Source organism: Temnothorax nylanderi, unplaced genomic scaffold (genome assembly GCF_030848795.1).
Source record: "Temnothorax nylanderi isolate EJ_2023f unplaced genomic scaffold, tnyl_v1.0 TNYL_tig0003_pilon, whole genome shotgun sequence".
Taxonomy (NCBI): Eukaryota; Metazoa; Arthropoda; class Insecta; order Hymenoptera; family Formicidae; genus Temnothorax; species Temnothorax nylanderi.
In genome coordinates this window covers 3,457,058-3,480,453 of record NW_027249065.1, presented here as the reverse complement: position 1 = coordinate 3,480,453, position 23,396 = coordinate 3,457,058, and the positions used below count along the sequence as shown (strand labels likewise).

Below are 23,396 nucleotides of genomic sequence, written 5' to 3'. Positions count from 1 at the left end.
GAATTGGTCACCATGCATGCTTGTGGACAAAGCTATGTTAGCCACTTGGCTGGAGAACTTGGTGAATGAAAATCAATGATCGAGAGATCGCGCCGTTGCAGTTGCTCTGAGATTGTCGGCGATTGTCATGCATCAGATGAGGATACATAAGTAAGTAGCTGAAATTGTTACGCGTTTCTCGTTAGTTCTAATTTTTTTTTTAGATTTGTAATTTGACTTGATATATGAAAACTTTATATTAAAATATTAATAATTTCGCTTGTGATGCTTTGTGGGATCAATTAAATTTATTGAATATTAAATTCAGAAAGACTCTGAGTAAATTTATTCCTTGAAATAGCCTTACATGATTAAAGATTTTATCAATAAAAGTATTATGTTAATTAAAAAAAACGTTTTTAACATTACTGAAAATTACAATAACAATTAATCTCGAATTTTAGATTTTTACATCAGATTCAAAACGTTGTAGGAGAAATGTGTTTTATCGAAATTGTTGGAAGAATGTAACGCGATAACGACATGCACACAACAGCGATGCATTATATTTATTAACATTTGATATCTATTTTCATGCAATCTACATGCATATTTTTCGTAGTTCCTCTGAGTTTTTCGAATAAAATAATACATTTTAGAGATGGAAACGAAATAATGCACTATCCTGACACATGTTATAATGCTTGTATCCTTTACTTCAAATATTTTTATATTATGTTACATTGGGGAAGTTCTAAGTAGTCAGGTGTAATACGTAGATAATTGAAATGTCTAAATACTAAAATATTTTTAACTGGAAGAGTACGTAAAAATAAAGTACTGTGTATAAAAGTAATAAGTAACAAATGTTATTTAAAGGAAAGTTATTAAATTTCGATAATACAATGCTAATATACATGCACTTGTTGCACATGACAGGGGAGTAAAAGTAAACACAATCTGCTGCGCAATCGATTGGTATTACTTGCCTATAGTGAAGAAGCTCGTTGTCTTGTCCTATAGTAATTGCGCCATAGCCAGGTATACATATCTTACAAAGCTCACGTCGGGTAAAATAATCGGTCTTTCATTCTAGAGCTTCGAGATGGTAAGCAATTTTCTCTGTATATTTCACTCACAATATAATAGAAAGAAAAAGAGCTTCAATGATAAAAGTTATATATATCTAAAGTTATATATTTGTAAAAATGTAACCTTTAAGAATTATTTTTTTAACATAGTATTTTTATATAGTATTACTCTGACATTTTTCCACTTATAAAGAATATAACTCAAACTTCAATTATTAATGAAAGAAATTATTAATTAAATATACAACTTATACGTATGTATAATATATAGAATAATATTTAAACACCATTTTTTTTACAATCGGTATCACGAACTACGTCAAAGCACAGTTTTTTTCATATAATGAATATATTTCTCTTTCCGTCACCACATTACAAAGACTACCGCACATTCGTCAGCTTGTACATAACGTTCCTTCTTTCTCTACAATTTTTTTAAATCGGAATTCAGTCCAAATATAACTTCACGTCGTCTCCCTTAGTGTCTACCAACATGAGCTATTATAAACTGCACCTTTCAGGAAACGATTCTCGAAGCACCACGTACCCTTTTCAGATAATCGAACAAAGTTTTCCGCTACTCGCTTAGAAAATTTCCGCGTAAAATCCCTTTTTCTTCCACGGAGACCACAAAGTGGCGCAAGCGCAAATCACGTCGATGACAAGCTCGTAGCATCGCGACTGTCAGTACGTATCAATCATCCGTACTGCGATAATGGAAAACTCGCTCCATTATCCTGATACCCGCAAAGAGCCTAGGCTGTATAATCAGAATTACAAAGATGATTTTCGAGCCAATATGCGACTGAATGTCTGGGTCATGAAGATGATCGGTACATGGCCGCTGAGACATTCCTGGATAGAGACGCTGTGGTACAGAGCGCTGAATGTCATCTGCTACGTGCTACTGGGTTTCCTTTTAATTCCCAGCGGCATGTTCATCGTCCTGGAAATCAAGGACTTCTACAATCAATTAAAACTCGGCAGCGCTCTCACCTTCTTCTTCATGGCCGTTTTGAAGTACTGCGCCCTGCTTCTGCGGGAGGAGGACATACGTAGATGCGTCGATTACATCGAGGGTGACTGGAGAAACGTAAAATACACGGACGAAAGGAGGATGATGCTGGAGAGCGCGAACTTCGGTCGTCGATTAGCGGTCGTCTGCAGCTTCTTCATGTACGGCGGTGTCTTGTTCTATTTCGTGGCGGTGCCGTTAACTCGCGCGAAGACCGTCGAAGAGGATGGCAATCTCACCTATCGTAGGCTGGTGTTTCCAGTGCCCAACGTGATCGTCGACACCCGTCGTAGTCCCGTCAACGAAATCTTTTATTTCATCCAGCTATTTGCCGGCCTTATCGCCCACAACATCACGGTAGCCTCATGCGGCTTGGCAGCCCTCCTCGCGATGCATGCTTGCGGACAGCTGCAGGTGCTCATGTCCTGGATAAACCATCTAGTTGACGGTCGTGAAGGCGTCAACGATACCACGGACGAGAGACTGGCTAATATAATACAATTACATGTACGCATCTTGAAGTAAGTATGACTTCGAACATGTTAAAACATTGCATCGTCATTTGTTAAATGTTGCGATGCCAAAAATTAATTTATACCGACAATTAACTAATGTTATGCGATAACCGAATATATTTGACAATAATTTAAGTTTAAATAATTAACAAGGGAACTTCTTTGAATAAAGATATTGCCACATAAAATATGACTTTCATAAAGAAGACATGCTATTAGTTTTTTCTACGTATTTTTAGCTTCATATCGCTAACAGAGGAATTGTTGCATGAAATATCTCTGGTCGAAGTTGTGGGATGTACATTGAATATATGTTTTCTTGGATATTATTGCATGATGGTACATATCGACTTAACATAATAAGTTCATGAATCCTATATTTTTGTGAATAATATAAGAAGAATCATTATCCCTTTTTGATGTTAATTATTTGGCAATCATATAAATTCTGTGTATTGTAGGAATGGGATTTTAAGCAACCTGTAAGCGGCTTAACATATTTGACACTCCTCATTTCGCTAACATTCAACATATTCATATTTTGTTACATAGGCGAACTTTTAACGGAACAGGTATACCAGTTATTTTCCAAAACATCATTACACAACGTGCAAATCCTACGAACTTTGAACAACGATATATTGCATAATAGCGCCAGATAATTTGAAACACTTTTCGTGACAATCATTTATAACAGAAATCTTATGACAGACTGTAAAAGTACGTGAGAGCTCGTACATGATCGATTGGCACCGGCTTCCGAAAAAGAAGAGTCTTGCCGTAATCTTGATAATATGTATGTCCAACGCAACCACCAGACTGACTGCCGGAAATATAATCGAGCTGTCCATCAGCAGCTTCGGTGACGTAAGTATTATACTCATATATTTAAAAAATTTAGAATTTTACATTATCTATTAATATTTTTAAAATTCAAGAGTTTAATTTAAAAAAAAAGAAAAAACAAACATATAACAAAATAAAAAATCTGTTGCATTCTATGCATTCTATATATCGGAATAGATATTTTTAAATTAATCGTATAAGATATTATAACAATATAATTATCTTAAAAAGGTTATCAAATCATCTGTCGCTTACTTGAACATGCTACGAACGTTTACTACTTGAGAAAGTACGATTTGAAATGGTAGTGCTCATCAAATGACATTAAATCCTTCACGAAACTGCAGTAAACTTTGTACGAGTACGTTTATTCAATGAATCTTGATACTTGCGCTCCGAATAAAACAGTCGAAGTATGTAATATTGCACTTTTTCAATTATTACCTGGTACTATTTGGAGATTAGACTTGTCTTCTCAGATAGTATCATTAGATACGTGCACTTCAGTTATTTTATATATTAATAAACTATCGATGCTCCAATACAAAGCAGAATAAACTACTTCCCAATGTATCTTTATGAAAATATACTTTGTTCAAATGATATTACGGGAACAATTCTACTATATTATACAACAATTTTTACAATTTGGAGAACACATCGCAAAAAAATGAGACAAAACATTTCCTTCATTTGAAAACCAATTGTAATATCATTATTTTTAACATTATGTAATCTACATACATGTATACGTATGAAAAATCGTGTTTATCGCGTAATATCGTGTAATATCATTATTTTTAGCATTATGTAATCTACATACATGTATACGTATGAAAAATCGTGTTTATCGCGTAATATCGTACAACACTTTACGCAACAAAGAAACATTTGCGATCCGTCCCGATCGCGGAAAATATCTCCGCGAAGAATGTAAATCTTTTCCGTTCATAATTCATGAACAGACAGGTGCAGCACCACATGAGGAAACCTACGATCCCCCTCGCGGAAATCGAGAATTGCGTCTGCAAAGTTCACCCTTCGTGTTCCGATCGCTTTGATCGCCCCTTTCCTAGAAGGGAAGTCGCGCTGGAACAGCGCAGACGCAGCGCGCGTTTGACTTTCCTCGTTCAAACTCTCGCGCATTCCTCTCCAGTGATCGTCGAACCTTCGCCAGTTCAATAATGCTAGAAACTATAATGGAAAGAACGAATCCTGTCGCAACGGTCTACGAGCATGAGAAAGACATGCAGCTGAGCGTTCAGCTGAATCGTTGGATACTGCAGCCGATCGGTGTCTGGCCGAAATTAACTGAGATTTCACATATGGAGAGATACGCGTACGGGCTGGTAAACGTAATTTGCACCAGCCTGATCGGCTTCCTCTTCGTACCCTCTGCCATCTTCATGGCGCTCGAAATGGATAACACGTACCACATCCTAAAACTTTCCGGTCCGCTGAGTTTTTGCCTAATGGCCGTTGTCAAGTACTCCTCGCTGATCTTCCGCGAGAACGATATTCGCACGGGTATCAAGCATATCGAGAGCGACTGGATGAACACCCAGCATTACGGCGATCGGGTCATCATGATCAGGAGCGCGAAGTTCGGCCGACGTCTCGTGGCCATCTGCGCGTTCTTCATGTACGGCGGTGCCGTGTTCTATTATCTCGCTCTGCCTTTCAGTAAGGGCAAGATCACGGAGAGCGATGGTAACCTGACGTATCGGCCACTGGTGTATCCAGTCGCCCGGGTGATTGTCGACGCGCGACACAGTCCCGTCGCTGAGATTCTCTTCTGGATGCAATGCTTGTCGGGTTTCATAGCACACTCCATCACTGCCGGTGCCTGCAGTTTGGCCGCCGTGTTCGCGATGCACGCTTACGGCCGCCTAGAAGTTTTAATGCAATGGATTGAACACCTAGTAGACGGTCGGGAAGACTTCTGCGATAACGTGGACGAGAGATTGACAATGATCGTGCAGCAGCACGTTCGAATTTTACGGTGAGTCATTCTCCGACGAGGATCGTTAATATCTTTTCAAATTTTTATTAAACAGTGCCATTAAAACTGTAGTGAAGTGCTCTATATACGTATTTATAGAGCACTCCAATTAATTTTTATTTGTTTTCGTAACGACATTCTCTTGCGAAATATATTCTGTCCGATAATACATCCGTTACCTTCCAGTTTTATATCGCTAACGGACAAAGTATTGCGTGAAATATCTGTCGTGGAAATTGTAGGATGTACGTTAAACATGTGTTTTCTTGGATATTATACTCTCATGGTATGCATATCGTACAAAATGTACGTACCATGCGAAGCGCATTGCTATTTCGAAGCAATGTCGGAGAGCAACGTGTACGATTTACAATGGAGCCTCGAATACAGGAATCTTTACTTTCCAGGAATGGGAGAGTAAAGAGACTACAAGTTATATAACGTATATCGTTCTTCTTATATCTCTTACGTTCAATATTTTTATATTTTGTTACATCGGCGAACTTGTCGCCGAAAAGGTAAAGTACTTATAAACGAATTGCTTGCACTTGTGATAAATTAAAAGCAAACTTTATGATAAAGTATATCTTCACGGTATATTTTCATAATAACAGGAATATTATAATTCTAATAATAATAGAATTTATGTAAAATTTATATTTTAGACAGTAACTCTTGGGTCGGTATTCATAATCGGTTCTTATATTTAAGACCGTCTTAAGTACACTCTTAAGATGTCATTAACCAATCACAGAGCTGTATTAACATCTCAAGATATTACTTAAGATGGTCTTGAAATAAGATCTGATAATGAATACCGGCCTTATAGTAAGTGTAATTGTATATCACATAAAAGAAATAAGAAAAATAATCTTGTAAACAGTGCAAGAAGGTCGGCGAGGTATCGTACATGATCGATTGGCATTGTCTATCGGGAAAGAAGGGTCTCGCTCTCGTATTGATGATCGCGATGTCCAATTCGTCGGTCAAACTTACAGCCGGAAATCTCTTTGAATTGTCCCTCAGTACTTTCGGCGACGTGAGTAACGCAGCATCAATGTCTATCATATTTGTGTCGAGCAATATGACTTATACATGATTCGTCCAACTGATAGGTGGTTAAAACATCTGTCGCTTACTTGAACATGCTGCGTACGTTAACTACATAAAACTTGTTCGACGTGTCAAAATTATTAATACGACGACTAATTGCGAATAAATGCCAATTATAGTTACCTGATGCATATCGAGAAGAAAGAAAGAAATAAATATGTAGTATAAATATTTTCCTTTAAATTATCTCTTGACGCTACATATATTATTACATGAGGTAAAATCATGTAATACAAAATACAATTGAAAATATTAGAATTTTGTTTTCATATTATTGTTATATCAGATAGTATCATTAGATATGTGCATTTTTACTATATATATCTCATATTTTTATATTTTTACTCATGCTTGATGAACTACTGATGCTTCAAAATGCAAAGCAACGAGATAAAATATTTTTCAATATATTTCTATAAAAATATATTTCGTTCAAATATTAATAGAAAAAACAATTCTATTCTATTATAAAATAATATCTACAATTTGGAAAACATATCTTGAAGTAAGACAAAGCATTTTCTTTTCATTTAAAAACATGATATCTTTATTTTTATAAATTTGTGTAAAAATATTACATATTTTTATAATTCCTCTATTTAAGTATTTTATGTAATCTATATATATGTATTTGTATGCAAAATTATATTCATCCACATATGATATTATATAATACCTTATACAAGAAAGAATCATTTGCGTTCCGTCCCGATAAGTCGCGGAAAATATCTCCGCGAAGAATGGAACTCTTTCCTTTCATAATTCATGAACAGACAGGTGCAGCAGTACCACATAAGGAAATCTTGATCCCCCTCACGGAAATTGAAAACTGCTCACATAAAGTTTACCCTTCGTTTCCTGCCGATCGATTGATCGCCCCTTTCCTAGGAAGGAAGTCGCACGCGGAATAGCGCAGCCGCACTTGACTTTCCGCACTCGAGCTCTCGCACAATCCCATCAGTAATCACCGAGCTCTCACTGACTCAACAATGCATGAAACCGTCATCACAGAGAAGGCAAATCCCGTCGCGATCGTTTACGATCACAAGAAGAATATGCGGCTGAGCATCCAGCTGAATCGTTGGCTTCTAAAGCCGATCGGTGCCTGGCCGAAATCAACCGAGATTTCAAGTATCGAGAGATACGCGTACGCGCTGGTGAACATCATTTGCACCAGCCTGATCGGCTTCCTCTTCGTACCCTCCGCAATCTACCTGGTGCTCGAAATGGACGACGCGTACAATATCTTGAAACTTACTGGACCGTTGAATTTCTGCCTGATGGCCGTCGTCAAGTACTCCTCACTGATCTTCCGCGAGAACGACATTCGCAGGGGTATCGAGCATATCGCGAGCGACTGGACGAACACTCAGCATTACGGCGATCGGATGATCATGATAAGAAACGCGAAGTTCGGCCGACGTCTCGTGACGATCTGCGCGTTCTTCATGTACGGCGGTGCCACGTTCTATTATCTCGCTCTACCGTTCAATAACGGCAAGATCACGGAGGACGATGGTAACTTGACGTATCGGCCACTAATGTACCCGGTCGCCAGGGTGCTAATCGACGCGAGACACAGTCCCGTCAGTGAGATTTTCTTCTGGATACAGGCACTGTCGGGTTTTATCGTGCATTCCATCAGTACCGGCGCATGTAGCTTAGCCGCTGCTTTCGCGATGCACGCTTACGGCCGTCTGGAAGTCTTAATACAATGGATAGAACACTTGGTGGACGGACGGGAAGATTTGTGCGATAACGTGGATGAGAGGCTGACGATAATCGTGCAACAGCACGTTCGAATCTTAGAGTAAGTCGCTCTCCGACGAGCATCGTCGGTACTCTTGCATACAATATATATATGTATCTGTACAGGGCGCTGCAATTTATTTTTAATCATATAGAAACAATTAACAAAGTCATGTTTTTCCTGCAAAACATTTTCTACGTGATAACGTGTCGGTTACTTTTTAGTTTTATATCGCTAACGGACAAGATACTGCGTGAAATATCCGTCGTGGAAATTGCAGGCTGTACATTAAGCATGTGTTTTCTTGGATATTATATTATCATGGTATGCATATCGTACAAAAAGTATACGTACCACGCGAAGCGCATTGCTATTCTAAAACAACAGCCTAGTTTACACCGACCTGTCGGTACGCGTAAAAATACTATATTCGTATCAAATCCGTATCAAATCTCGGTTTACACCGGTATAACCCGAGATTTAACACGGATTTGATACGAATATAGTACTTGGTACGCGTACCAAACGATGTAAACTAGGCCAATATCAGATTCGCGATTTATAACAGGTAAAATGTAATTCCGAATACAGGAATCTTTACGTTCCAGGAATGGGAGACTAGAGAGATGACAAGTTATGTAACGAACATTATTTTATATATATCTCTTACTTTCAATATTTTTATACTTTGTTACATCGGCGAGCTTGTTAGCGAAAAGGTAAAATCATACAGTCCTAATTTAATTCCTCTGCACCTCTGATAAATTTAATGCCAAATCTCAATACAAATACAATACATTTCACAGTATATTACACTGTTGGAAAATTTGTGTTAAATATAACATAAATCGCATGTCCCAAACCGTCCACTCAAATTTTTGTGTTAATTTAACATAATATGGATGTGTTAAATGGTAACACCGATACTATGTTAAAATATTTCTACAGAAAAGAAATGTAATTGTGATCGTAATTTGAGGTTAATTATGTGTACAATTAACATAACTTTTATGTTGAAGTTAAGATTGTAAGATAAAATCAACATTCTTATTCTGTAAATTTTTATTCCCACTTCTGTTATAGAGTAAAATCAACACTCTTTTTTTGTAAATTTTAACACATTTAATAAATACATTCAAATTGTGTTACTTTAACATATTCTTTAAATTATTTTAATAATTTTATATTTTTTTGTTTAGTTCAATTAACATAGCAGGCATATGTTAAATCTACACATGTATGTGTTGATTATTTTACACAAAAACTTTAACAAGGACCTTTTTTAACAAACCTACAAAAATTTTCCAACAGTGTACATAATTTTATGATACGAGCAATAGAATTTTAATAATATATAAAGAAAATAAAATTCAGAATCCTATAAAGTAATTCTTAACGGTGTACAGAAAGTTATATTTATTCGTATAAAAAAATAATCTTGTAACCAGTGTAAGGAGATCGGCGAGGTATCGTATATGATCGATTGGCATCGTCTACCAGGAACAAGGAGCCTCGCTCTCGTGTTGATGATCGCTATGTCCAATACATCGGTCAAACTTACCGCCGGAAATCTCTTTGAGTTGTCTATAAGTACTTTCGGCGACGTGAGTAACGCAATGTCTATCGTATCTTCTTGCGAGTAGCATGATTTACACATCCTTCATCCAATTAACAGGTGGTTAAGACGTCGGTTGCCTACTTGAACATGCTGCGTACATTAACTACGTAAAATTTATCCGAGGTATAGAAATGAATAATACGACCACTGATTGCAAATGAATGTCAATTAGTTATCCGATATGTATCGAGAAAAAAAGAGAAATAAATGTAATTTTAATAAATAAGAGATTGACATATCTATTATTATTTATTAATATAAATATTGATATTTTCTGAAAAAGAGAGTACAAGTATGTCTCGTCTAGTTTTCTACTAAAATATGTCCCAGAGCTACACACACATCATTACACGATATAAAATCATGCAAAGCGCAATCTAAAATACTTATAGAATTTTGTATATTTTGTGAACTTTCATATTACTATTATATCGTCGCGCTTGTAATTAAAACAAACTTTCAGCTATCAGCAGTGGGTTGCAGTAATCGTTAGATAATGCATGTATATGAACTGTAATATTTTACCTGTATGACATTCTGCTTGCACGGCAACAGGAGCAAATTACCCGATTTTACCCTTTCCGACTTATAAATTTACACTTTACGAAGCGGTATATGTACGTGCGTCACACGGCAATTCTTTGAAACGTTGCATTCATCCGACACTTTAGCACGTACAATTCGCTAGAGTCTCTTTCGCGTAACCCTGTCATTATGCGCAGACGTTTTATGCACGCAAGCGCGGCGCACACTACTCTTCCCGTAGAAAGAGAGACCGCCCATTATCACATACATCCTGTCCAGTCATGCTCGAGCTTCTGGTCCCACCTGACCATCTGTCACCCGAAATGCGGAAACGGTATTAATGCTATTAACGAAAATTCTCAACGCCCGGGAAAAAAACGAGACGAGCGCAAAAATCGCGTGTTAAATATTAATTTAAAAACAGAAGAAGAAAGTGCAGCTAATTATGGGAGATTCGTTGAAGGTGAACAGTGAAAATGATTTCAATTACGCAGTGCAAGTGACTCGCATTATCATGCGAATGATCGGCGCGTGGCCAATTTCCCGTTACGCTTCCAGCGTGGAAAGAATCGCGACTCGCTTACACAAAGTCTTTTGCTACTTTCTATTCGCGTTCATCATCGTGCCGGGTCTCCTGCTGATGTTCTTGAAGGAACGCGACTTCAAACGTAGAGTGAGATTACTCGGGCCGCTTCTGAATTGTTGGATGGGTTTCATGAAGTACAGCCTGCTCGTGTACCACGCGAGAGAGATTCAATATTGTCTGAAGCAGGCGCGGCAGGATTGGAGGGATACGGTTGATTTGAGGCATCGGCAAGCGATGTTATCCAAGGCGAGGATAGGGCGAAAATTCGCGATTGTCTCTGCCGTCTTCATGTACGTCGGCGGATTGTCTTACCGTACTGTCGTGCCGCTCTCGAAAGGACGAATGCTCACGCCGATGAACACCACGGTGAGAGCGCTGGCATGCCCGAGCTACTTCGTCAAGTTCGACGAACAGGCCTCGCCGGCATACGAGATCGTCTTCACTCTGCAATTCTTCGCAGGATTGCTCACCTACTCGGTAACGGTCGGCGCGGCCGGATTGGCCGCGTTTTTCGTCATGCACGTTTGCGGACAACTAAGTGTCTTGATAGGCAAGTTCCAGAATCTCAACGACATGCCGGAACCGAACGATAGAGATGTCGCGATATTGCTGGCTGATATCGTAGAGCATCAGATAAAAGTGAGACGGTGAGTCGACAAAGATGAACGTGATGGGGAAGATTTTTATGGAAGTGAGACGCTTTATATTAATTTTGTTGAGTGCGGATAATTACTAAACGGAATTGATATAACAGAATTAGAATGTCACTATTGCGATAATTTCTTTCAGATTATGTCTATTACAGAAAATACAACGAAACATTTCGATTAAAATTATAAAATTATTACAATTATCACACATACGACAAATACTATTATTTTATTTTAACATTTTATGAAATATATCTTAATACAATATAATGTTGTAAGCAAAACTGTATAAATAATACAATCATTAAAGAGATAAATCGTCTAATTACAGTTTCCTAAAACAAGTAGAGGAATCCATGCGATATGTATGGTTAGTGGAAATAGTGGGCTGTACTATACTTTTATGTCTTACGGGGTACTACGTTATTATGGTAATCTCGTCGAACAATTTCCGCGAGGCGGAATCTTTTATCTATGCGTAATAATTTGACAGTTCTAATTCTCGCATAAAAATTAATACTGAGATAGTATTTGTTAAATATTATTGTATCGCAAGCTTCGTGTACTGCAACAGTGATAACTTTATAGGAATGGGAAAGTAGCGATTCTACAGCCATGTTAACTATGTCTGTGATACTTACATCTTTCGCTTTTTCCATTTTTACTAATTGCTACGTCGGTCAACTGTTGACAGATCAGGTAGCTAGTGTTGACATTCACATTACGCGCTGTCTACATTGAACACCAACGTCTTCACGAGCACAAAATATATACTTAATTAATTGTGACAGAGCCTTAAACTTGGGTTAATGACGTCTACGACCAATTGGCATCGTCTTCCGCATAAAAGGGCTCGAACTCTAATCCTGATAATGGCGGTTTCCAATATTCCGGCAAAAATCTCAGCGGGCAAAATGATAGAAATGTCTCTACCTACGTTCAGTAATGTAAGTTGAAATCTTGTCTCATTTTGACTTGTGTGTGCCAGGATTAAATTATATGTTTGTTTCGTTATTTCATAGATCGTTAGAACATCAATGGCGTACTTTAATCTACTCCGAAAATTCATCACATAACTTTAATGAAATTGACTGTCATAACAATTCAGTACTCAAATATTAATTATCTGTAATTAACGCCACCTTTGAAACGAATGGATAAGATAAACAATCAATACTTCTTATTTTAATGTTAATCTCTCCCTTTTCCTTTCATGAACCTTAAAACATTTCATAAAAAATAAGAGAAAGTTAAACAGCATCTTTTCGGCATTTACATTTACTTAAGATTATTAACTTTAAGATTATTTGTTGCAAAAGATTCAATATTAACTTAATTAACAATTCGCTTATTACTGATCAATACGACTCACGATCTACGATGACCTATATAACGCAAGGTAGATATACTTTTGTTAAAAGCCGTCTCATGTAAATCGATTTCATCCTGTAATTCCATCCTGTAATTCCTCGAATTTGCAAAATATGCACACACGTAATCCGTTGCACGTAACCCCCGAACTTTTAACTGCGCTGCGATAGAAGCAACCGCGGTAGAGACATGCAAACTGGCACGTTTAATCGTACTTTTACCTGTCAGTTGCAATCATGCGATCGCTTTGCAAACAAGTGAGAAGGTTTTCCTCCGATTCGTCCATAATGCCATGATCGAACGAACGGATTCACGGAATTCCAACTATGAGTTGGACATTAAATACACCGTGCAGGTGCATAGAACGATTTTAAAACTGATTGGTATATCATAAAAAATAGTGATGTTGGGTAATATGAAATAGTTCGTATAACCCGCTATTTTTATAAGTATTACATTTTATACCGTACTATTTCTTTCTTTCGGGAATAATATTATTATGATCAGTATATATTATTATGAATAAAAATTTTAAACATATTACTTACATTTGTATGACATTATTATAAAAAAGTATAAAAATATAATAAATTATTAAAAAATTATTAAATATATATATATTTATAAATAAAACTTTCGCGCATCATTTACCGCGCTGGTTCTTAGTTAGCCCGGTTTATTCGTACGGATTTTCCATTGGAACCTATACTTCGAATTTTATAATAAATTATATTTTATATTTATTTGATTTATAATAAATTATAAGAGATACGTAATATAATAATCATTATAAACTATTTTAAAGGGTTGTTGACCCCGTCCAAAAGGTTAGCTCAGACGGTCCACGTCTGAGAATGATTTACCGTAAGATTCGAACATACTGTTGCACGATCATTGTCAATCTCTCATCCACGTTATCGCAGAAATCTTCCCGACTGTCTACTAGGTGTTCAATCTATTGTATGAAGACTTCTAGGCGGCCAAGCTGCATGTGCCTAACCGGCATCGGCAGTGATGGAGTGCTATGAAACAGACACATCGTCTATCGGGAAAAAAGAGTCTCGCCCTCATATTGATAATTACTGTGTCTAATACGTCGATCAAACTTACCACCGGAAATCTCTTTGAGTTGTCTCTGCAGAATACTTTCGACGTAAGTAATGCAATGTCTATCGTATCTCTTTGTGAATAGCATAATTTACACATCCTTCAGCCAATTAATAGATTGGTTAAGATGCCGGTTACCTACTTGAACATGCTGCGTACATTAACTACTTAAAATATGTTTGAAGTATAAAAATGATTAATACAACCACTGATTGCAAATAAATTTCAATTAGTTATCCGATACGTATCAAGGAAAAAGGGAGAAATGAATGTGATTTTAATAAATAGGAAATTAACATATTTATTATTATTTTATATTATTGCAATATTTGCTATAAAAAAAAGAGATTTTCATCATTTTTTCTACTAGACTATGTCTTGGAGCTGCACACATCATTATACGCGATATAAAATCATGCAAAGTGCAATCTAAAATATTAGAATTTTGTATAATTTTGTATTATATTATTATCGCGTTTGTAGTTTGTAATTAAAACAAACTTGCATATGTAACGGGTTGCAATAATTGTTAGATAATATGTTATATAAAAATTATAACATTTTACTTGTATGACATTCTGCTTACATATAGCAATATGCCGGAAATTACCTGACTTTACACTTTCTGGCTTATAATTTTAAATTTTACGAAGTGATGTATGTGCCATGCATCGCACAGCAGTCCTTGGCAACATTGTATTTAATCGATAATTTGGCATGTAAAATTCGTCTATTCTCTTTCGCGTAACCCCGTCATTATGCGCAGACGTTTTGTGCACGCAAGCGTGGCGCACACACTACTCTTCCCGTAGAAAGAAAGACCATCCATTATCACATACATCTGTCCAGTCATGCTCGAGCTTCTGGTCCCACCTGACCATCTGTCATCCGTAAACCCGAAACGCACATGATTTTGATGAAATGACTATTATAGGAATATAGTACTCGAATTGTCTGTAATTATAGTACTCGATAGTAACCTGTAATCTATTAATTATCTGTAATTGACACTACCCTCGAAAGGAGTGGATTAAAATTACATAATCAATACTTCTTGTTTTAATCTTACGTTTCCTTTTCGTTTTAAGACGTTTCGTAGGAAATTGAGTAGAGTAAATAATAAATTTTTGGCATATTTTACATTTACTCTAAATTTCTAATTTTTAGGATTAAATACTGCAAGATATATTAATCATTGACTTAATTAACAATTCGCATAGTTTTGTTAATTTAATATAATCCACGATTTATGACCTATGACCTAACTCAAGACAGACTGTTCGTACTGTCTTGCTAAAAAACTGTCCCGTATGAATCGATTCTACCCTGTAATTATCTCCTATCGGCAAAAAATTGCGCGCACGCTATCTTTCGTATCAAACTTTTAATTGTGCTGCGACAGAACCACCGTGCGCGGTGACAAAGACGCGACAGCTTGCATAATGAAAACTGAGTTCATCGTACTCTCATCAGTTACGATCGTGCAACCGCTTCGCGAACAAGTAATCTAGGGAGAATTTATGGAGAATGTTTTTTTCTCATTTCGTTCGTATGTATGTCATTATCAAACAGATTAATTTACGGAATTCCAACTGGATAGAAAACAACATTAGTTATATCATGCACACATTGGGATTGTATTCGGCTGAATCTGAAGAAGAGAAATCTCGAGAAATCCCGAAGAAATAAACGAGATTTTTTAGAAGATTCCTCAGAATAATTTCTGTTCTTCAACCTAATATTGTAAGTGCTTTACATATTTTTACATGGACGTTTAAAAGTGTTTCATGAGTACCGGCGAGTTTTGCTTGTGATATATTTTGAGATCGATTAAATATCCATTTATTAAATCTTAAATTCAGGAAAACAAAGTAAAATTATTCTTGGATTGTAAGATATACCTTGAATATATATTTTCTTGAACTATTATATAATGATATATTTACATCTATTTAATTTTTAATATGTGTAATAAGTTCATATATCCTATATGCTATATAATATATCAGAAATATATAATTCTTTTTTGCTGTTATTTATTTGTCAGTCACAAATTATATATATATATTTTTTTGAAATGAGATTTTAAACAACTTGAAAGTAATAGCTTAACACATCTGATATTTCTCATTTCACTTACGTTCAACATAATCATATTTTATTACATAGGCAAACTTTTAATGGAACAGATATGACTGTTATTTTCTTTAACATTATTTTATGTTATAGAAAATCTTCCGACAAAAATATATAATACTACAGGACAATTTAAAACATTTTTTGTGATAAACATCTCTGTACCAGAAATCTTGTGATAGACCATAAAAGTACATGAGGCACCGACTTTCGAAAAAAGAGCCTTGCCATCATCTCAACTGGCAGGCTTATTGCTGGACATATAATTGGTCTATCAGCAGCTTCAGTGATGTAAGTACTATACATCCACATTATAAAAAGAAAATTAGAATTTTGTATTTTATATTAATAGTATTTGAACTACGAAAATGCAAGTTTTTTACAAGAAAACAAAAACATGCGATAAAATAAAAAATCTGATTGCAATCAAAATAAATACTTTCAGTTACACACAAATATTATAATAACGCAATTATCTTAAAAAAAGATTATAAAATCATCTATTTAAACATGCCTATTTAAATATGCTATAAACGAAATTACAACTTGAGGAAGTACGATTTGTGTAAATTAGATGGAACATATATCATAAAATACAAAGCATTTTCTGTGCATTTAAAAACATATTAAAATAAAATTATTTATTTTATATGCCTTGTGTATAAGTATTATGTAATATACATGTATACGTATAGAAAATCGTATCTTTCCAATGCAATGTAAGTAATGTGGAACAGTACCTTATGTACGAAAGAAACACTTGCGATCCGTCTCGAGAAATTGCGGAAGATATTTTTGCGAAAAATATAAACCGCTCCGTTCATAATTCATAAACAGACACGTGCAGTACCACACGAGGAAACCTTGAACCCTTTCATGGAAGTTAAAAAACGCGACTATAAAGTTTACCCTTCGTATCCCGCCGATCGCTCGATCGCCCTTTTCCTAGCAGGAAAGTCGCGCAGAACAGCGCATTCGCGACGTTATAACAGATTCTTTAACTGTCAAGATAATGCATGTGTATATTTGTATATATGTGTAACATTTTCCGTACATGGCTTACGTAACTATATGCAGCACAAATCACTTGGCGCGCGCAATATCATTTCTAACTCGTAAATGTAAACTTTAGAAAATCGCATTGTACTTTACGTCGCACGACGGTTTTCTTCTTTGATGACACGCAAACGCGGCACATATTCTGTTTTTACAAAAAGGGAGACCCTCGTCATTATACATTTGTCTGGTCATACTCGAGCTTCTCGTACTGCTTGACCACCTGGTCAATATAAAAGGACTCATATTTCGATACAAAGCGACATAAAATATTTCCCAATATTATTTCATAAAATATATTACAAAATTTTTATTTTGATGATATAAGAACAATTTTGCTTCATTATAAAATAATTTCTTTAGTTTGGACGACATATCTTAAGATAGAATAAAGCATTTCTCTCAATTAAATACGTACAGTAATAATATATGTTTCCATGCGAGTCACTTTTAAGTATTACATAATATACATGTACATATATGCGAAATCGTATTCATCCACGTATAACATCGTGTGCTACTTTGCGCAAGGAAAAAACGTTTACTGTCTAAGTCGTAGAAAATATATCTACGAAGAACGTAGATCTCTTCCGTTCATGAACAGAATAATTCATGAACGGAAAATGTGCAGTGTACCACACGAGGAAACCTTGAACCCTTTCACGGAAGTTAGAAAAAAACGCGACTACAAAGTTTACCCTTCGTTTCCTGCCGATCGCTCGATCGCCCCTTTCCTAGAAGGGAAGTGCGCGCGGAATAGCGCAGCCGCATTTGACTTTCCGCACTCGAGCTCTTGCACAATCCTGTCAGTAATCATCGAGCTTTCACCGACTCAACAATGCATGAAACCATCATCACAGAGAAGGCAAATCCAGTCGCGACCGTTTACGATCACAAGAAAGATCTGCAGCTGAGCCTCCAGCTGAATCGATGGATGCTGGAGCTAATCGGTGCGTGGCCGAAATCCACAATCTCATGGACAGAGAGATACGCGTACAGGCTGTTGAACGTGATTTGCACCAGTTTAATCAGCTTCCTCGTCATACCTGCCGTCGTCTGCATAGTACTCGAAATGAATGACTCATACATTATCTTGAAACTTTCTGGAGCGCTGAGTTTCTGCGTACTGGCCGTCGTGAAGTACTCCTCGCTGATCTTCCACGAGAAAGACATTCGCAGGGGTATCGAGCATATCGAGAGCGACTGGATAAATACTCGACATTACGGTGATCGGACCATCATGATTAGGAGCGCGAAATTCGGCCGACGCCTCGTAGCGATCTGCGCGTTCTTCATGTACGGCGGTGCCGTCTTCTTCTATCTCGCTCTGCCGTTCAGTGTCGGCAAGATTACAGAGAGTGACGGAAACCTGACGTATCGGCCATTAGTGTATCCGGTCGCCAGAGCAATCGTCGACGTACGATACAGTCCTGTCAGTGAGATTTTCTTCTGGGTGCAATGCTTGTCGGGTTTCCTCGCGCACTCCATCACCGCCACTGGATGTAGCTTGGCCGCCGTGTTCGCGATGCACGCCTACGGCCGTATGGAAATCCTAATACGGTGGATCGAGCACTTGCTGAACGGACGGAAAGATTTGTGTGATAACATGGATGAGAGATTGGCGATGATCGTGGAGCAGCACATTCGAGTTTTACGGTGAGTCACTTTCCGACGAGCATCGTCGATGCTTCATCGCGCATTCAACATTCAACATATATGTGTATCTTTGTGTAGCATTTCAATTTAATTTTAAATTGTTTAGGAACATTTTATAAAATCCTACTTTTCCTTTAAAATATTTTTGCGCGATAATATGTCCGTTATTTTTCAGTTTTATAGCACTAACGGACAAGATACTGCGCGAAATATCTGTCGTGGAAGTTGTACAGTGTACAGTAAGCATGTGTCTTCTTGGATATTATACTCTCATGGTATGCATATCGTACAAAATGTATGTACCATGCAAAGCGCATTGCTATTTCGAAGCAATGTCGCGAGAGCAACGTGTACGATTTACAATGGAGCCTCGAATACAGGAATCTTTACTTTCCAGGAATGGGAGAGTAAAGAGACTACAAGTTATATAACATATATTGTCCTGCTTCTATCTTTTACGTTCAATATTTTTATATTTTGTTACATCGGCGAACTTGTTGCCGAAAAGGTAAAAAGTCCTAATAGACGTAACATTCCTTTGTTAGGTAAATTTAATGGCAAATCTTGCAAGCACATTTCTCTTCATGGTATACTTTTATAATAGCAGGAGTGTTATATTTCTATTATAATAATAAAATTTAAAAAATTTAGAATTTCTTTTAGAAAGCAATTATTAGCGACGTATGCATAGTTATGTTTTATATTAAAAAATAAGTAAAATTCATTAATAAAAATTCTGCAAACAGTGCAAGAAGATCGGCGAGGTATCGTACATGATCGATTGGTATCGTTTATCAGGAAGAAAAGGCCTCGATGTCGTGTTGATGATCGCTATGTCCAATGCGTCGATCAAACTTACCGCCGGAAATCTCTTCGAATTGTCCTTCAGTACCTTCGGCGACGTGAGTAACGCGATGTCAATATCTATCGTATCTATTTGCGAACAGCAAATGACTTACGTGTTGTTCATCCAACTTGTAGGTGATTAAGACATCAGTCGCCTATTTTAACATGCTGCGTACATTAAATATATAAAACTTGTTCAAAGGGTAAAAATGATTAATGCAACCACTGATTGCAAATCAATTAATTATTTGATATGTATCAACAGAGAAATGGTTTTAAGAAGGAGAAATAGTATTTATTATCATATTTGATGAAAAAAGAAGTTTAATTTATCTATATTATGTGAAAAAAACTGATGATATGCAATCAATATAGAATAAACTTACCATTTACAATTCAAACTCGGATCTTGGTAGCCTAATAATATTTTCCGTGTGTATTTTCTGTGTGATTTGGTTCTAATAATCTCCAGATCGAAAACCGTTATTAAGATAACCACCGAAAAAATGGTTCAACTATTTATTGCGACTTTTGGAGATGTAAGTTTATCCGATAACTTTTATATTAACATTTTTCTGTAGATAATAAAATTTCAATGCAGGCTTACATCTGCAGACTTCCATAAATTTTCTTCAAATCTTGCTACTTTTATTTTTAACTATTTAATAGTTATTACGTTGTAATATTTATTATTAACAATTTTTGTATCATTCTAATACATAGGGAGCTTACGGAGACCTAGAAATGTTATTACAGTAAAAAATACGCAAAGATTGTTCAGATCTATCAATTATAACCACTTCAGGTGATGAAAATAGCGTTTGCTATTTAAATATATAGTCAGTGTCAGAACGGTAGCGACATAACACAAACTAGATAGACATGGCATGAAAATTTCCGATAACAAATAAAATGTAAATTATTACTAACTGATGTAGTGATATAGTTGATTCTTGTCGCATTAATAAAAAAGCACATTTTTATTCCTTAATAATGCCATTATACACATACTAATATATCTCATTTCGTGTTTTATCTTATTAATAACGATATTATACTACGATATATGTAACGGACAAGATATAATTTCTGATGGCTAAAGTGTCAAGAACAAAGAACGTCGCCCTTTCATCTAATACAATTAACATTAAGAATACTATTCGTTAAACAAAAGGGAATAATAGCTGCAAACTTGATTGCATTTGTCGACCGAGCTATCTCACGAATAGTGTTTTAGATGTTCTCGTATATAACACACTGCGATTTCGTGTGCAACAAGTAACTATAGATATCGATTACGTTCCGTCTCAGCCGGACGGTGCAATAATTTGTTCTCTCTCCACGCGTGTCCGCGCAGGCGCTGGCACAACCACTGCTTCGTTGAGAAACGCAGCCAGTAGTAGTGATCAGTACCTAGCGCGCCTTCCGTGAATCGACTATGAAGCGAGCTTCTAGAGAAACCACCGTGGACGTTTACAGGCGAGATAATGATTATAGTTTGCAGTTTAATCGTTGGTTTCTGAGATCGATCGGCGCTTGGCCGGAATTAAAGACGAATTCGATGACCAGGAATATCCTGATGAATATCCTACGATTAACGTGTCACTCTTTAATAGCTTTTACCGTGGTACCTTCTATATTATATATATTATTTGAAGAGAAGGATTTCCGCCTGAAACTCAAGGCTATAGGGCCTACGAGCCATCTTCTCATGGGCGGAATCAATTACTGTTCTCTCCTGCGCCAAAACGATCGGATACGCACGTCTGTAGAGCATATGGAGACCGATTGGCGGATGGCGAAGAGAGGACACGATCGGAAATTGATGCTGAGAAACGCGAGAGTGGGACGCGCTATAGCGGGTGTTTGCGCGCTCATCATGCAGGGTGGTGTTATTTGTTACAATATAGCGAGGGGGATGTCGCGGATAGCCGTGGTGATCGGCAACGAGACGATCGAGACGGGTCGCCTACCGTGTCCGTCTTTCAACAAATTCGTGGACACCAGACTTAGCCCGGTGTACGAGGTCGTGCTCGCGTTGCAGTGCCTCTCGACTATCGTGGTGAACAACATTACGATCGGCGCGTGCGGTCTCGCCGCCGTTTTCGCGATGCACGCTTCCGGCCAGCTCAACGTAGTGATGCTACGTCTCGAGGATATCGTCACGGAAGAGCAAGATCTCCTCCAGTTGAGACTGGCGAACATCGTGGAGCACCATCTGCGAGCGTTGAGGTAAGAATCTTAAAAGATTACGCGCAGATCGACTTTGATTATCCAGAAATGATACACAGTTGTATTTTATGAATTTTTACTGGCCTTTTTAGACGATCTCATGTAAAACTTTTCTCGTAAAACGTAATTTTTGCTTGCTTTTAAAAAGTGCCAGGAAACTATAACACGTTGGATATATTATTTTATAATGCTTTTTCTAAATATGACATATTTGCAGAATTGCAACTATCGCGGCTGTAGGATAATCGGATAAAAATGTTGAGTAGCTTTAACGTCGCGGCTATGCTGGGTGTGTCGATTACAGGTTTCTTTCACAATTGGAGGCAATTATGCGCCAGATATGTTTTGTGGAATTAGTCGGGTGTACGTTCAACTTATGCATGCTAGGATATTACACCATTACGGTATGCTAAATATTTGAGAAAGGTGAATATATAACAGATCGCCTATCGTTATTTCCTATTTTAATTTTAAACGCTCTATCACTTTATGTGTCTTTTCAGGAATGGCATGAAGAGAGTATAAACACTATAATAACATATGTCATGGTACTGACATCGATGATGTTTAATATCTTCATATTTTGCTTCATTGGCGAACTCGTAACGGATCAGGTAAAGTAATATTTTATCTCTAAAAGCTTTTTTTTATTAGTCTGTCTGTAATGATTAAAATATTATTTGTGCTTGGATTAACGGATTTTTAATTTCGTGATAGTGTAAAAAAGTTGGTGAAGTAGCTTATATGACAGATTGGTATGAATTGCCGCATAAAATTGTTCTCGATCTCATTTTAATAATCTTACGATCAAGAGTTGTTATCAAAATCACGGCAGGAAAGATATTTCATATGTCTATCCAGACTTTCGGTGTTGTGAGTATTATGAAAATTATAAATATAACTTCTAAAATTATAATAAAATAAATTTAGTGTATTTTCTATTACTGAAGTATACGCAAAAAGTATAAATGTATAATTATTATGTATAAATTTATTTTAAATAATAACAACTTATTAAAATTAATATTAATATTAAACATTTTAGGTAATTAAAACATCTGTCGCATACTTGAACATGCTTCGAACTTTGACTATGTAAATTGTATATGACGAAATACGAGTATTTGTATTTTCTCTATAATAGATATTATAAAATATATAATATTTCTCGTGTATGAACTGTTTTATACATAAATATAATATAAATCTAATTCACATATGAACGTGCAAATATATAAGTAATAATACAGGATGTTCATAAAGTTTTTCCCTGATTACAAAACGTTATAACTGACATACTAT

The 23,396-nt window shown here is 36.4% G+C and overlaps 5 protein-coding genes and 1 long non-coding RNA gene across 6 annotated transcripts in view; 5 read left to right on the top strand and 1 right to left on the bottom strand.

Moving 5' to 3' along the window:
* LOC139772484 (uncharacterized) overlaps nucleotides 1-23,396 on the bottom strand; it is a 62,431-nt gene that overhangs the window by 2,069 nt on the left and 36,966 nt on the right. The gene's annotated exons all lie outside the window — the stretch shown is intronic.
* LOC139772371 (odorant receptor 10-like) lies at nucleotides 1,361-4,203 on the top strand. Its single transcript, XM_071706041.1, has 5 exons — nucleotides 1,361-2,606; nucleotides 2,840-2,939; nucleotides 3,062-3,172; nucleotides 3,312-3,467; nucleotides 3,678-4,203. The coding sequence occupies exons 1-5, from the start codon at nucleotides 1,786-1,788 to the stop codon at nucleotides 3,729-3,731; spliced, it is 1,242 nt and encodes a 413-aa protein (XP_071562142.1). The 5' UTR covers nucleotides 1,361-1,785; the 3' UTR covers nucleotides 3,732-4,203.
* Nucleotides 4,195-10,169, top strand: LOC139770054 (uncharacterized). Its single transcript, XM_071701712.1, has 9 exons — nucleotides 4,195-5,448; nucleotides 5,635-5,734; nucleotides 5,856-5,966; nucleotides 6,332-6,544; nucleotides 7,488-8,371; nucleotides 8,536-8,635; nucleotides 8,920-9,030; nucleotides 9,760-9,915; nucleotides 9,987-10,169. Exons 1-9 carry the CDS (start codon nucleotides 4,631-4,633, stop codon nucleotides 10,038-10,040), a joined length of 2,547 nt encoding a protein of 848 aa, XP_071557813.1. The 5' UTR covers nucleotides 4,195-4,630; the 3' UTR covers nucleotides 10,041-10,169.
* LOC139770050 (odorant receptor 49a-like) lies at nucleotides 10,426-12,873 on the top strand. The gene is made up of 6 exons (XM_071701697.1): nucleotides 10,426-10,431; nucleotides 10,879-11,687; nucleotides 12,022-12,121; nucleotides 12,279-12,389; nucleotides 12,482-12,637; nucleotides 12,713-12,873. The coding sequence occupies exons 1-6, from the start codon at nucleotides 10,426-10,428 to the stop codon at nucleotides 12,764-12,766; spliced, it is 1,236 nt and encodes a 411-aa protein (XP_071557798.1). The 3' UTR covers nucleotides 12,767-12,873.
* Nucleotides 17,018-20,263, top strand: LOC139772441 (odorant receptor 4-like). Its single transcript, XM_071706146.1, has 5 exons — nucleotides 17,018-19,016; nucleotides 19,192-19,345; nucleotides 19,414-19,524; nucleotides 19,763-19,918; nucleotides 19,998-20,263. Exons 1-5 carry the CDS (start codon nucleotides 18,199-18,201, stop codon nucleotides 20,049-20,051), a joined length of 1,293 nt encoding a protein of 430 aa, XP_071562247.1. The 5' UTR covers nucleotides 17,018-18,198; the 3' UTR covers nucleotides 20,052-20,263.
* Nucleotides 21,228-23,311, top strand: LOC139772475 (odorant receptor 10-like). Its single transcript, XM_071706207.1, has 5 exons — nucleotides 21,228-22,094; nucleotides 22,399-22,498; nucleotides 22,598-22,708; nucleotides 22,812-22,967; nucleotides 23,140-23,311. Exons 1-5 carry the CDS (start codon nucleotides 21,301-21,303, stop codon nucleotides 23,191-23,193), a joined length of 1,215 nt encoding a protein of 404 aa, XP_071562308.1. The 5' UTR covers nucleotides 21,228-21,300; the 3' UTR covers nucleotides 23,194-23,311.